This window comes from Siphateles boraxobius, unplaced genomic scaffold (genome assembly GCF_051911475.1).
Source record: "Siphateles boraxobius isolate OS27281-9 unplaced genomic scaffold, OSU_SipBor_1 29, whole genome shotgun sequence".
NCBI lineage: Eukaryota > Metazoa > Chordata > Actinopteri > Cypriniformes > Leuciscidae > Siphateles > Siphateles boraxobius.
This window is the reverse complement of record NW_027508908.1, coordinates 6,016,944-6,032,966: the sequence shown is the minus strand read 5'-3', so window position 1 is coordinate 6,032,966 and position 16,023 is coordinate 6,016,944. Positions and strand designations below refer to the sequence as shown.

The 16,023-nt window shown below is 37.4% G+C and overlaps 1 protein-coding gene across 20 annotated transcripts in view; it reads left to right on the top strand.

Annotated features, from left to right (window-relative positions):
* Positions 1-16,023, top strand: part of mcf2la (mcf.2 cell line derived transforming sequence-like a) — a 67,286-nt gene that overhangs the window by 24,011 nt on the left and 27,252 nt on the right. For all 20 annotated transcript variants that reach the window (XM_077246303.1, XM_077246305.1, XM_077246296.1 and 17 more), the window contains exons 2-4: positions 5,131-5,214; positions 10,371-10,485; positions 13,585-13,675. In XM_077246303.1, the coding sequence (XP_077102418.1) occupies positions 5,131-5,214; positions 10,371-10,485; positions 13,585-13,675 (290 nt within the window). The remainder of the gene's footprint in view (positions 1-5,130; positions 5,215-10,370; positions 10,486-13,584; positions 13,676-16,023) is intronic.

The following is a 16,023-nucleotide window of genomic DNA, read 5'->3' as shown; positions in this document are numbered from 1 at the left end:
GCAGTACTATAAGTGTAATGCATAACATTGAACAATGCTTTCTGTGGTTCTAGTTTTGTCAGCGAACACAATCATGTAACAAAAGACATCTATCAGTTTCCTGAGATGAATATGGGAGATTCATAACTGGGATCTTTTAGATTACAATCCAAGCCCAGATCTTCAATCACATTGAGGTAACGGTCACGGATCAACCCATCCGAGTGGCATTAAATATGTAAGGCCTTGTAAAGAATACTCGTCTATCCGTTGAATGGCATTAAAATGAGAGCGTCTGCCCTTCCCCCGGTTCTTGTGAATCCCAGCACCCTGTGCTCCGGCGTTGAATCGCTTTGTCAATGTGCGGTTGGCGTTCTTGGCGACTGCGCCGGGCCCTGGGCCGTTTCTATAGCCTGTTATTGCTGCTTTGGTTTTTGCGGATATGTGAGAGGATGTTTTGTATGGAGCCGAGGCTCTGTGCCGTATCTTTGTTGATTAAACACCAAGAGATGAGCTGGTGAATGAAACGTTGGACTTTGCTCAAGCTTCTTTCTCATGAGCCCATCTGAGGCGACAGCAAGACTGAACGTGCCCCCCTCTATCTCAATGACTATTGTTTAACGGGAGCAGTGGGATAAAATGTAAATGAAAGACCACATCCAGTTATTTGATTGAGGATAAAATCACAAACTGACTACTTTATTAGAAGTTCGAAGTCTTGATGAGATCATTTAGAATTTGGCCCAAATATTTAATATTTTTTCTTTCAAATCTGTAATTTTATTTTTATGAATTCCAACAATGCATCGTCACGAAAGTTTAAGCCTCAAATTCATTACTTGCGCGCCGCGTATGAAGTTGTGTGTACGCTAAGATCGGAAGCACACGCCCAGGAAGAGGCTTCACAGACAGCGCGCAAATACTGAATTCAGCTCTTTCACACCTCCTTGCGCTTGAATGGATAAATTCACATAAAAATACATAAAAACAAAAGCCTGTCTTGACGAGTATCCTCTTAAACAGTAGAGAAAAACCATGCATGTGTATCAGTATATTGGATCCGTGAGTTCGCTCTCAAAGTGACAGCATCCTAATGATCCTGATGCTGTCTGCGTTTTCAATATTAATCAAACAAAGGACAAAGAAAAGTTCACTCACTGCTCTTTTGACGAATAACTTTTGTAACTTTAATAAGGATTATTTGATGTTTAATGAAGACTTTCCAGTGTTATTTTACACTTGATTACTTTATTCAGTGTCTCTACTTGAAAACTACTGTTAGCCTACTTGTCTTTAAAAATGTTTCACATTTATATTAGTTAGGCAAGTAGTTTTAGCGGTGGTATCAAAATTGGAATAGAGAATTGTGAATTTTTACTGGTATCTAAAATTTTGGTGTCATAACTGCATGTTTTTGCAAAAAACAGTTTCATGCCCTGTAAACAAATAGGTAGCAGTCTTTGCTGCCACTTTAGATCAATTTATACGTCCTTGCTGAATAAAAGTATTAATTTCTTCAAAATCTCTCTGACCCCAAACTTGCTGACCCCAAAAATTCCACATGAATATTAATATATTCTGTGCTGTTTGCTGTTTTAAAACTCTAAAAAAAAATTTAAAGCGGCATTTGAGTTTGTGCTGTAATGTGAATATTTTCGCAGATGAAGGAGTTGCTGGCATTCCTCTGTGTCTATGTCATGTGCCCCATAGCCGTGACTACATTCACAATGTAACAGCCTCTTTTACCTAATTGCTTAAATGTATAATAGTGTTTGGAATACAATCCAATTTGGAACACAGAGGAACATGTCATGGAGTAGTTGGCCATAAAATCCCTTGACCTGTTATTTTTAAGCAGGTCTATTTTTATATGTTCTCTCCCATCAGATTTTGTCTTTGTGATGTTGCACAACCTATAGAATGAACCCTAATAGCCTGAAGCAACAAGTGATGAATCTTTGAGTTGAACTTTGAGTATGGATGTACTGACGCAAAGGCTTGCACTGAATTACGACCAGGTCAAAGAAAAGAAAAGCGTTTGTGGCTTTTGCAATTTTTTTTCATAGTTGCTCTAACTAATGGTTGTACCGGCTTTTTGATGGTCACACCGTAGGAACTGTAAATGATTTTGGTTATAGCAACAGCTTTTGGGACAGGGCCTAAATTAGCTCCTCCTTCAGAGTTGGATCTAACTCCACACAATACGAACTACCGGTGACACAAGTGTACTGTATGATGATTGGCCGAACGCATGCCATATGAAACACTGGCACCCACCATTTTTAAAAAGCCGTGTAAACACAGTTTACATACATACCCCATGAACTAACTCTACGAACATGGAAAACCACGATAGATGGATTGAGGCCAAAGTCCAGGCACTTCAGTTGTTGACATTGTTGAATGCCACGCTTAAAGTCCCCTTATTTTATTTGAAAATATTTTCTCCTTGAAACTGCAGTGAACCAAAGACAGTCTCAAAAAACGCGATTTGAAATCGCTGGGGTTTCTGACTTCACAAACTAGCTTGTAACCAATCACGTCTCTGAGCTGGTGTGAGTGAGTGGAGGCGGGGCTAATTTGCATATTCATAGAACCACGTATACTAAATGAGGTAAGGTTGTATAGTTACATTCAACTATTTTAAGGCATGAATAATTTTTTTTAAGAAAAAAAATTTTAAATATGAAATTTTGGTGATCTTTATATGACAAAAAGCCCCTATTGTTTTCTCTGTTGGTCATGACTTCTCTTCTACTCAACTGTGCCATTCTTTCAGTGCCAGAATCTTCCCGTAACCTCTCTAGCTCAGTTTTAACCTGGGCTGGGGCAGCTGTCTCTAAAATCACGCGTCACAGGCTGATCTGAAACCAGCAATCCCTGTAACATCTTAATCTGAATGTGGTCTGCAATCTGTGCAACAAGCCAGACTTTCGGCATCTACAGTTACTATTCTCAAGCGTGAGCCCCGTCTGTGTTACCAGGGTTGATCCCGTTAAGGATTGACAGTTCTCTCTTTATCCTCAAGCATCTTTCCATTGCTCATCATGGCTGTAGTGAGTGGAGCGGTGAGAAAGGAAAGGGGAGATAGTTCAGTTTGAGTAGAGCATGTTATTATTGACACTGAGGGGGCTGAACTTTGAAGTTCAAGGGACTGTACTTATATGGTGCAACAAATGACGAGTTGCTGAACCTTCATTTAAATAACAGGCACAATGTCAATGAACTTTACAGAATCTTAATAACAGGATGATAGCTAGAGTGTTTTTCTATAATGTTGTAATGTGCCTGACATCACCGCCCTTATCTTCTCCTGATGGCTTTTCTAATGTTCTCCACGGCTTCCAAACTAGGGCATTTCCTGTGTTAGGAGATTATTTTAACAAGCCGCTTCATCAGATGATGTGAAGGTTGTGCTTCACAAGGTTTTTTTGTAGTTGTTGCTGCAGACAATATATTATATCTCACAGAATAATCAAAAGTAACATAGTTTAAATCACGGTAAAGATCATGAATGATTGTGAACTTGTTTGTTGAGCGCATCACAGTCAGGGGCAATTTGAGTAAAAATGGGATTGAGGAAGTAAATAAAACTGGCTGTTTAATTTTAGTGTAATTGAATAAAACCTGAAATTTGAATATTATGATTTAAAATATTTTTTTTTTAGAAGTTTATTTAAATTTTGTATTTGTTTTATTTTAATCATTCAAACTTTTTTTTATTTAATTTTAAATATATATTTTTTTATTATATTTTATCTTTTATTCACTTTAAATGTTCTTGGTCAGTAAGACATTTATTGCATGTAAATTGCATGAGAATGGCAGGCATGGCAAAAAGTTAATTCTGGATTCTGATCAACTGCACAGACACATACAACTAATAATATTTTACTTGTTGTTAATTTAAAGCTGCAAAAGCCATCCTATCTGTTTCTTAAAACCTCTGTGTTGTCGACCCAGATGGTCTGTTCTGTTGCACAGATGGATGTTGTCTGCTGGACACAGGGATGTTATCTGTATTTGTCTTAAGTGAACATTCTAACATTTGTGCAGCATAAACTTCAGTAAGTTGCTGTGAAGACTAATAGAAAGAGAATTAATGATGAAATCAGTAAGCCCAATTACAGAACTGTTTATCTGTGACCTACTTGCATACCCATATGCTGAGTTCAAGATCCCTAACAGAGATTCCTCAGGAAAGACGTGTGTGTGTGTGTGTGTGTTTCCGACTGCTGTCCAGGGTCTTTATCCGTGCTGATAGGCACTGTGCCCGTGGTTAGTCAAGATGGATCGTTTTGTTTGGTTTCAGATTCATCTGTTCACACTGGCCTAAATAAAGACTAATTCATATTGACATGCGTGTTCAGATTATAACACATGAGAACAACATATCTGATCTAAACTCTTAAAGTCATAGAGTCTGAGCCTGAGAGATATGCGGTGCACCACAGCACGCGCACAAACACACACACACCGCAGCGGCTCAAGACTCTCAAAAGCTGCTTACAATAATCCAGCATCTCCCGATGCACACGGAAATGCACTCGTTTTTCTATGTTTTCACCTTCTCATCTCCATCAATCCATCAACTGCTCACTCACCTCCATCCATTCATATGCGCTTCTCAAACTCTGACCAAGAGCATGCCATCTTCACTATAACCCACATCTGTGAAGTCAGATTTCTGTCTATGATATTGTGTGATGATTTTTGAATGAATTATAGTCTTTTAAAAAGCCATATTTTTCCATTTTTAAAGTACCACTATTATGCTCTTTGTTTCGGAGGTTTCCTACAATAGGTTCACATGCATCCAAGGTCAAAAACAGTTTAATTTGATCATAATATACAATGCAGCATCACTGCTTTTCTCACAGTATCCTAAACGGTTTGATCAAGGATTCAGAATCGGTTCTTTCTTTTTGGAGACAGTAACTCTATTTATCATGCCCTTTTAATCTATAAAAGTTTGCAGACCTTTTACATTCACAAACAACTATATTACACACTGCATGAAAATTAATATCTGAAAAAGCATAATAGGGGCACTTTAAAAGTGCAGTAACAACTATTTTGTTTATTGTGATTTTTCTTTTTTTAATGTTTACATCACTGTGGACTAATTGAATCTCTTCATTTGTCATTCAGATGAGATTATGCAGCAGGAGAGCAGTCCTCTGTGTGCCGCAGACATCAGCCCAGACCTCAGGAAACAGTTTGCCTTCCTGTCAGGTGAGTCTCCTACACAATCGGTCCCAGAATGCATTGCCAATAAAGACCATTGTGTGCTGACTGTCAGAGATCCTGAAAAGCTTTATCAAAATGATCAACATTAAATTAGTTTACTTGTATGACAAAACACTGATTACGTTAAAAAGAAATAACTGATTTTAAAAGAGCCTTTCAAAACAAGAATCTTCTGGTTTTAACATCAGGTAGCTCAAATAGATATGTACATTGAAAAAGGAAAATCAGAGGCCTTTTGCATGAAGCTAGTTGAACAAACTCTAAGTTTCGGTGTTGACAAAACCGCACAAATCCAGCCTGGTTTAGATCAGATTCAGCGGGCTCAAAATGCTCTTTATAAACAGTCTCTGTCAGAGTTTGAAACGGTGCGCCGCACAGGTGTCACTCATCAGCAATCACGCAACCCGTCCTGCTCGCCACAGTGAATAAATCTGAAGCCAATGCACCTAAGAGTGTGTCATGTGCTGCGAACAGCCAATCACACGCAGCATGGAGAGTGTCAGTTTAATTCACTTCTTGCTAGAGAGCCATGCAATTTACTTATCTTTTGAAGATGAAAAATGTGAAATATCATCCATTTAAATCCATTCACAACACAAGGCAGGAATGAACACTGCTGCTGCAGCCAAAGTTTGAGACGCCACCTGAAAGAAAATATCAGACTATATCAATGCATATGTATCAACTGAATATAAATAATAATTTATATAGGTTCACAAAGAGCTAAAAAGTATACATGTAAGCTTAATCTGTTTAAAAGCTATATTCATTTAAATGTAATGTTTAAATGTCAGTTAATATAATAATTATATCTATTAAATGAATGAAACAATTTAATGATAGGAAATTTGTTTCTAAAATGTTATGACTATAAACTGCTTTAATTTGGAGCGAGAGATACAGGGGGAGTGGCTTTATTGCGTCAGATATATGTCACTTTGCTCACAGCTGATTGGTCCAGTTTTGGTTTGCGACCCCATGTAACAGGCACAAATCTGTGTGCGGATTGGTTTTTGCTTTAACCTGATGAAAGAACACGATTTAAGGTGTTTTAGATCACCTTATATTACCATTCAGAAGTTTGGGGTTTGTTTCTTATGCACACCAATGCTGCATTATTTGATCTAAAATGCAAAAAACTTTTTTTTTTCATATGTTTCAAAATGTAATTTATTCCTGTGATGGCAAAGCTAAAATTTCAGCATCATTACTCCAGTCTTCAGTGTAACATGATCCTTTTTACAGAAACTAATATTTGAGTTTTATCAATGCTGACATTCTCATTGTTTCTGCAGTGTCTGCTGCATGAAGTAAATAACTCACATAAAGGGTTAGTTCTACCAAAAAAAGAAAATTCCGTCATTATTTACTCGCACTCATGTCGTTCCAAACCCATAAGACTTTGGTTCATCTTCAGAACTCAAATGAAATCTGAGAGCCTTCTGTCCCTCCATTGACAACTACACAACTATTCATATGAATCGAGGGGTATAGTCCAAACTTTCTGAAGAGACTCGATCACTTTACATGATGAACAGATTGTCATAATAAATACAGATTGTGTCCGGTAACTGTTTTACATGTGCCGTTTGTGTCAAAGGTGAATACGCAACAGAGATTATTTATAAATGTCTGCTTTCACGGCGTCAACGGCAGATTCATTCAGAACATGCACAGATTCCACATATACATGGAGTCACTTAAAAACACTCCAGAAACTCTCTCCAGTCTCCGTAAATAACCCAGTTAGGGCCCGGCTCAGGTTGCCCAGGATAACGCCCCTTAATTATTCAGTGTTGCCTTGACGATGCGCTTGACAACACCGTTCTCAGCTGATGTGCTTTGCGAGGATATTTGAATGACAGTTAGGCTGTGTGCGAGTCCTAAAGAAGAGTTTTATGGTGAATAAGAGGATTAGATTGGGATTCAGGTTTTTTTTATGAAACCCCTCATGCTTTTATTGCATCAATCTACGAGAGAGTCTCTGAATATTTACAAACCTGACTCTGAACTCATGCATTATACATGCCATGAAACATTTACCAGGATAGTGCCAGAAGAGTGAACAACAACCGAGTTGCATCGTTAAAGAAACAAGGATATTCCATGCAAAATTGTTTACTAAAACAAATAGGACTTTCATAATACTAAATGTATTTTTGTAACCTTTTGAGAGAGAGAGAGAGAGTTCTGTGCATAATGGTTCATTTTTAATGCGTTGTTTATCGCTGTACTGTATTTAAAGACTGTGGTTTCTATGATTACCAGAATCAGTGTTCATTGCACCTCTGGCTTCTGTTAACTGGTGGCCTTTTGCCTTAAGAAATCATTATCAAAAGAAGTGCATCTTGCTCAATTGGAATCAACAAAAACCCCCATCATTCAATCTGTTTAAACAAATCCTAAATTAAACTTTAAGACTGGAACAACGTACATACGCCCTGAAAAATAAGGGGGATGCCTTCCGAAGGATATGGGAACCGCTTATCGACCTCTGACACTACCATGTCATGACAGGGTTCGGCATGTTTAGCCTACTTATCATTCATAAAGAATGAACTGTGATTTGTGACCACGGACTGACTTGATTTAATTTGCTGTATTTTATTATTATTATCTTTATTTATTATATGTGTATGTATATGTACAGTGTGTATATATATATATATATATTTTTTTTTTTTTAATTTTGTTTTTATTTATTTTTTTGTCTTTCTTTTTCTTTTTGGTCTGTTATGTTAACAAAATGTTAAAAACCAATAAAAAGATAATTGAAAAAAAAAAGAAAAAGAAATCATTAACCAGTCGTGTTGTGCACTGTAAGGGGTGTCATCCATTTTATACTGTTGCCTGAATTCTTAGTGGAAAGTTTGTTACCATTTAGAGTGCACAACTGATGTGCTCTAGCCAACACTATATTGTCTATCTTGCAATCTGGAGAGGACTGCTAAATGCTGAGGAATACTGTCCTAATAATTTTTGTTGTTTTTAGATTTCTCACCTACTTTTACCAAACCTCGCCTTAGTGCACTATATGGAGCATTGATTACTTAGTGACGTGTGTGTGTGTGTGTGTGTGTGTTCCTGTGGTGAACATGTTCCTCTGGACTTATGCTTCAGTTCTCCACCTAAATTTAATGACAGACCTCAACTGCTAGACTCTCTGTTTATTTCCTATTTTCATTTCCTTTTTGTTCTTTTCATCTTTTTCTGACCAACTTTTTTCCTCCAGACGGTTGCAGCGGCCCGTGTCTGATATTATCATTATCATACTGTGTGTGTGATGGAATCACAGGAAACTAAAGCCACCCGTATGTGAAGTTTTGATGAAATCTTTGTATGGAGTGTTTTATCTTTTTTTCCTGTTAATGTTGTCCGTGTTCCTTACTTCTTGCGTATGTTTTTTTTTGTGTGTGTTCTGCTTATTTACTGTATTCTACTACATTCAACTCTACTCTGTTATACACTCATTTAATTTACACCATTCTGCTCTATTCTTCTATTTTATATTGCTCTGCGTCTACTATTATTTTTTATTATACTAAATTCTTCTGTTCTACCCATATATATTCCATTCTACTCTATTCAACTCCAATGTATTGTTTTTCTACATTCTACTCTATTCTACCTTATACTCCATTCTATTGTAATATACTCCATTCGTCTACTCTAATATACTCCATTCTACTCTATTCTACTATTTTATACTCAATTCTATTGTAATATACTCCATTCGTCTACTCTAATATACTCCATTCTACTCTATTCTACTATTTTATACTCAATTCTATTGTAATATACTCCATTCGTCTTCTCTAATATACTCCATTCTACTATATTCAACTTTTTCTATTATACTCAATTACACTATATTCTACTCCATTCTGTTGTTCTACATTCTATTTACCTCTATTCAACTCTAATGTACTGATTTTCTACATTCTACTCTATTCTACCTTATTAATCTCTGTTCGACTGTAATACCGGTATACTCCATTCTACTGTTTTATATTCCATTCAACTCCACAATTCTACCTTATTATACACAAATCTCCAGTATACTCTAATATACTGCAACCCCCCCAGGTTGTGTGTGTTGACAGTACACTCTGTATTTTTGTATAGCATGTTTTAATATAATGGAGTGACTCAGACCCCTATCCCCCCCCCCCCTCTCCCTCTCTCTCTCTCTCTCTCTCTCTCTCTCTCTCTCTCTCACCTGGTCCAGATGGACTGAAGCACTTTGGTTTTGCTCTACTTATGATTACAAATGCGGCAGCAGTGTCCTTTTCACCTTGTGTGTTCACCTGTGTTTCTGTGTGTGACTGTCATAGAGGTGTTAATATATGTGAGCTCCGCAGTGGATCCATCCTGCTCTATTAATCTCAGTGTTGAAGCCAAACACACACACCATCACATGACCTCTGTCACTGCACACAATGCACCAAACATGTCCTTCTTCCTCTTTCCCATTCTGTCTCTCTCTCTCTCTCTCTCTCTCTCTCTCTCTCTCTCTCTCTCTCTCTCTCTCTCTCTCTCTCTCTCTCTCTCTCTCTCTCTCTCTCTCTCTCTCTCTCTCTCTCTCTCTCACACTCACACACACTCTCACGCACACACTTACTTACACAGAGAGAGACGGAGTCTGACCAAGTTAAAGGCTCAGTAACGATGTGTATGATGTTTATCATCTGTATTTCAAAGCTCAGTGACCGGAAAAGAGGAGATTTGAAGGTTTTGTCCTCATGGCGTTGCGTTGTGCCCTTGACATTGCCTCATGTCCTTGATGCATCTATGCAGTTCGTAATAGCTGAGATTAGTCTTCTGTGAATGTACACAGTCTCTGTCTTCCTCTGTGTGAGCTGTACATGGGAAGATTTGGAAGTGCCCCCTTGTGGGTAGAAGCCTTTTTTTAAATGCATAAGTGTTGATACTTCAAATATCTCAGATGTAAGGTGGCTATAAATGAGTTCAGATGATTTCAGGAGGTTAACGCTTCTTCCAGGTCACTGGTTATAGACAATGTCCACTCTTAATCTGCAGGTTTTCATATATTATAACAGTGCAAATGTGTATTACAAGGCAAAATGAATGTCTTAAACAGATTTGCTAACAGCTGCATTCTTCCAAATCTGCGTTTTCAGGTGGCCGAGGACAAAATGGCAGCCCCATCATTATTTTCCCAGAGTACCCGGCGTTTGGTGAGCTGGAGGAGCAGGAGTTTCACAATGTGCTGACATACCTGACCAGCATTCCCAGGTGAGAAAACAGGAGGTGGAGGGATCTGTCATTTCCAGCACTTACACAAAAATAACCAGGGTTCCTAGATTCATGGGAATCTCTGAAATATCAGGGAATGTGAAAATATATATTTTTCTTAAAACCTATAAAAGACATTATTTAAGAAGTGTAGACTTGCGTGTGTGATAACCTCAGTCATCGTTGAAGGTTTTATTGGAGACATGCGTTTAATGTATTCTAATACTCTAATCTAATTCCAACAATTTCTACTTGACATGCCCTAATCTAACATGATTTAAAATCGTTGGTGAAAAATTGTGGGAGCAATAAATTACCCAGCGAATCCTGTTAGAATTATTAAAACTCTAGAAACCTACTAAAATCTTGAATAAAAAGTATATCTTAAAAACTAAATTGTATATGTATTTAATGTATTACTTATTTTATTTATTCAAATCACTGGACTGTATATGAGTGACTGGAGGAGAAATATTTTGGTGTTTTGTTTTAGTTCTTGAATTGGACAGAAGGGGGCAAACTAATGCTTTCCCATTGAAACATCATGCTTTTTGCAATTCAATGAATATGTGACAAGACTGCCTGCTTGTGTGTGTGTGTGTGACTGGTGTCTCATTAATATTCATCATGCATATTCAATTAGAATGTGTGATTATGTACATGGTTAACAAGGTGATCCTAATGCCCCTTGTTTTACATATGCATTCTTAGTTTGTGAATAATCTGAATACATGAGATTCTCAGGGAAATACATTTATTGTTGTTATTGACTTGGAAATGCCATCATATCAATAAGTAACCAAGAGGTGTTGAATTAATTGGCATGTGTACCTTTTTTTTTTTTTATATTAATCCTTGTGAAAGTTCAGTAGTGCATTGGTCTATTTGCTGATCCTGTGAAATCCTCTTTAATTTAACACCCCTTGTTAATATTCTAATGAAAGAATGATTCTGGTCCTTTGCTTTCTGTCGCTCTCTCTGCATCTCTTGTCTCCCCATTATTCCCATGAGAAACATAGAGAGGGGGGGTGATTGAGTAATTAGATGGATTTCTTCATGCTGAAAATGGCTGATGGGGTTTTAATTTGGTTCTGATTTGGTGAATGAGAGGAGTTCAGGAGAAAAATACAGCAGCTCATGATCTAAAGAAAAGTCATATTTCAACACAAAAGAAAGTAATAGGAAATGGTTTTACTTGAAGAAAACCATTGAACAGAAAACCTTTAATTGCATCGTGACATTATTTTCACGACAGTTAAGTACATTTAGCCCCAAAGTATTGTAATGCAATAAAAAAATTCATGTTTACTACCTTGAATTAATGCTAATTTAAATCAATAAAAAAATCATTATGCTACTGTCTGGACACATAATGCAATCAGGGAAATGTGCTTGAAAATTATGCCACAATGCCAGAAGTCCATTTTATTATTTTGTTTTTATTTTATTTTTATTTTTTTTGTCTATTTTGTTTTGTGTTTGTTTTCATCTTATTTATACATATGTATATATATATTTAACCAAAACAATTATTTTGTACAATTCATCCAAAGATTTGTAAGACAATGTCCTGAATTTGCTCTGTGGTTCCTGGCAAAACATCTACAATATAAAATTTTAATATTTTAATTAATTTGACAATTTACAGTCAAACCCAAATATCTTGCGGCTATATATTTTTTGTATTAACAATGCAAATGCTCTCTATTGAATATATCTTCATCCCATTGTTCACTCAAAGCATCCAGCTATCTAGAATTTTTAAAAAAAATGATATTACATGTCACTCTTAATACAATGCACTAACAACACAGAACAATAATTAAAAACAGTAATGGACTAAGCACCAGTATGACCATAAATCATGTGCAATGAAGCACCCGATGGCTTCAGAACCCTCTGAAGCCTTTGAATGGAAGGTTATAATTACAGTGTTTGTAATCAGATTTCTGATCTTTATTACTGACAGACACTAAAGGTCATTAGTCAATGTCAGTGCAGCTCTACACAGAGACTTTTTCAGCTGATAAGACCCCTACATCTCTCTCCATTCCTCCTTAATCTCACCCTCCGCTATGAAAGGAGTGGAGAACAAACGTTCCTGAGAAAAACAGCCAGAGGCTTAGAGGGGGGACAGGGGAGGTGGGATTGAGAGGAGAGAAAAGGGATGGGAGTGTGAAATTTGGTGGAGAAGGCGGGAGCGGTAATGTGAGCCAGAAGAAGAGACACACAATCTGTATGTCAGTGTAATGGCGGCAGATTTGATACACGAGTATCTGCAGTGCCAGTTTCTATTGGGAGGAGCTTTCATTATCAATCCGCACCTTTCTCACACCCACATTCTGTATTCGCAATTGAAGCTAGTCTCTGGGTTTCTGTCCATCAGCGCTCTCCTGAGCTCTGATAGGTTGAGAGGGAGCACCTGATGCTGCACGATTGGTCGCTGTAGAGGGGGGAGGCAAAATGTAGCTGTTCTCCCGGTCTGTGCCTACGGTGGCACTCATTCAAATGGAACCATAAACAGAGGGGCTGAAAGCAAAGGTGCACTGAAGGGAAGAAAGAAAGAAACCATCTGACGACATCGAAATCTGCTGAAGGACACTTGGAATATCAGCATTAGGGGTTGTTTCTGTACATTCAAGCTGCTTTTTTTAATATCAGGAGTGTCCAATTGGATTTTTCCGCTGCCTCGGTCACTAAAAAGCAGCTTGATTCTGCTGGCGTTCTCCATAGTGATGGACGTAGCAACCAGCTCAGCATCTCTGCGCTACGTTTGCCTTCTGGGCTAGTGCATTTCAACGTACGTCTCTGTGAATTAATACGTTTTTGGCTACATTTTGCCTTCATCTTGAGTGTGTGGGGGCAGATGCAGATGTGTTCTCATAAATGAAATATGTTTGCAGTGTGAGTGCTGGTTAATTTGCCAGTCTGATGTGTAAGAATGACTGCAGTGTGTTTGTTAGTTAGTAGAGACCTGTTTAATGATTGCTTTTAAGGCATGTGACATCTTCAGTATGTCAATGTTTATGATTTTTGGAAGTGTGTGTGTGTGCGCGTGCGCCCTTGCTGCCATGGTGATGGTGTCTTTCTGATTTTCAGTCTCAGCTCGACGGGGGTTGGCTTCATCCTGGTCATTGACCGCCGGCAAGACAGATGGGCATCAGTGAAGGGGACACTGCTGCGGATCGCGGTGAGCCCTCAGTGTGTGTGCGAGAGAACAAAAATGGGTTGTGCATGTGCTTAAATGTGTTTATTGCGATAGAGAACATCATACTTTCTTATTTAAAGGGATAGTTTACCAAAAAATGACCATTTTGTCATTATTTACTCACCCAAACCTGTGTGACTTACTAAGTGGAACACAAAAACTTAATGTCTCAATGTTTTATTTTTTCTATACAATGAAAGTCAATGGGTTCCAATATTGTTTTGGTCCCGACTGACTGACCAAAACTGTTCTTCAGAATATATTGTTTTGTTTTCCACAGAAGATAGACATTAGTCATAAGTTTTCGAAATGACATGAGGGTGAGTAAATAAAAACAGAATTTTCATTTTTGTGTGAACTTTCCCTTTAAGAGAATTCCACACTGCAATTGGTTTCAGTAGTTTTGTGTTGATTTCCAGTACAAACATCATTAGAAAAGTAGAATAGTTAACTTCAAAATTAAAATTCTGTCATCATTTACTCACCCGCCTCAAGTTGTTTCAAAACTGTATGAATTTCTTTCTTCTGCTGAACACAACAACAGTTGATGGACCCCATTGATTTCCATGGCATTTTTTTCATACTATGGAAGTGCCCCACAACTGTTTGGTTACCCATATTCTTCAAAATATCTTCTTTAGTGTTCAGCTGAAGAGAGAAACTCATACAGCTTTGGAACAACTTGAAGATGAGTAAAAGATGACAGAATTTTCTTTTTCGAGCTATCCCTTTGGGTGTAAAGTCACTTAAGTTTGAAAAACAAAATTCACAAAACAAAAAACTTGTCATTTTGCTTTTGAAGTAATCATTTGTACTGGGAAAAAATACTGTGGAAAAAATGCAGTGCACGTGTTTCAACACTCCAAGATGAAATCTCTTTGCGTGTCCATATGGATGAGGAAACTTTTGCGTGTGCATGTGTGTGTTGTTTTTTCCATGCTGTATGAAGAATAGGAGCTGACAGGCAGGTGCCTCAGGCTGTATCAGTGGATTAGTCAGAATTTCTGCGTTATTCCAAATCGGAGGGCCTCTAAACAAGGCCCGCGGTTCTTTTCATAGAAACCGTAAATATTTAATCCACCACAGAGACGTCCAGCGCACCACAGCACCGCATCCACAAGAGTATAAACACAGCACACTGAAAGCACAAATGATCTCAAGTTATGTTCAATCAACAATCGCAGCTGTTCTTTATTAGCTGGTTTTGAGTGTGGATTGCAGTGATCATCAATGCTATTATATTCCTGGTAACCTCTTCAGGCTGTCAACAAGTGTGTGTGTATGATGGTCCGTAGGGGAGAGGTCAGTGGGCTAATCAGATTAACTGTTTAATTGGGTCAGCAGTCAAAAACGCTACAGGAACAAGAACATTTCGCAATTGACTTTTTTTGTATTTATTGGTCTTGACTGTTTAGTTGTCTTTGAATTGCAGTGCAGGCAAGGCAGAAATTGTAAAAACAACATTCTATGGTTGTTCTTTTATAGCTGTTAGTTATTATTGGCATAATTAGTGAACTTTACTGCAGTAGTGCAGGTATAATAGAGCAGTGGGAAACAAGCGCTAGTGTTTTGTTAGGATTGCAGGTCTGTGCATTTCAGAATTATTTTGATGAATTGAATAATTGATGAAGTTCAAAAGAACAGCATTTATTTAAAAGAAATCTTCAGCCACATTACAAATGTCTTTACTGTCACTTTTGATCAATTGAATGCATCCTTGTTGCATAAAAGTATTAATTATCTTACTGACCCCAAACTTTTAAACGAAAGTGACACTTAAAACTTGGTTTGGTAAACTAGGCCCAGTTTAACTGGTAACTTGGCTTGCAGTAGTTGGACAGATTGTTTATTATCCCATGTAATGAATGACTGATTTCATTTGTAAAGATGAGAGCTGGTCTAAAGCGACTAAATGAATTATTCACTTATTTCACATGACTTTACATTAGTGTGCATTTAATAGTGTGAATGGATAATGTTACTAAGTGATAGTAATGAGCAACATGCTCTTAATATTTAATTGTGTCATTGAAAAGACTGCAGATGCTCATTGAAACATGATCACTGTACACTCTTATAGGGGGGAAAAGGGTTCTAGATCTTGACTGAGTTTTAAAGGACCCTTTATGCCCGAAAGGTTAGGAGAAATGTCTTAAATGATTGCTTAAATCTTTCATGTTTACCAGGTTATGTTTAGTGATAAATTGTTTATAAGCCGTTTAATTCAAAAAATTTAATCAAAAGAATAACTGAATTAAAACAAAATTAATTAACTAAATTCACAAACTGGTTCCATGATGGGAACCACTAAAATGTTCTAAATATGAAGC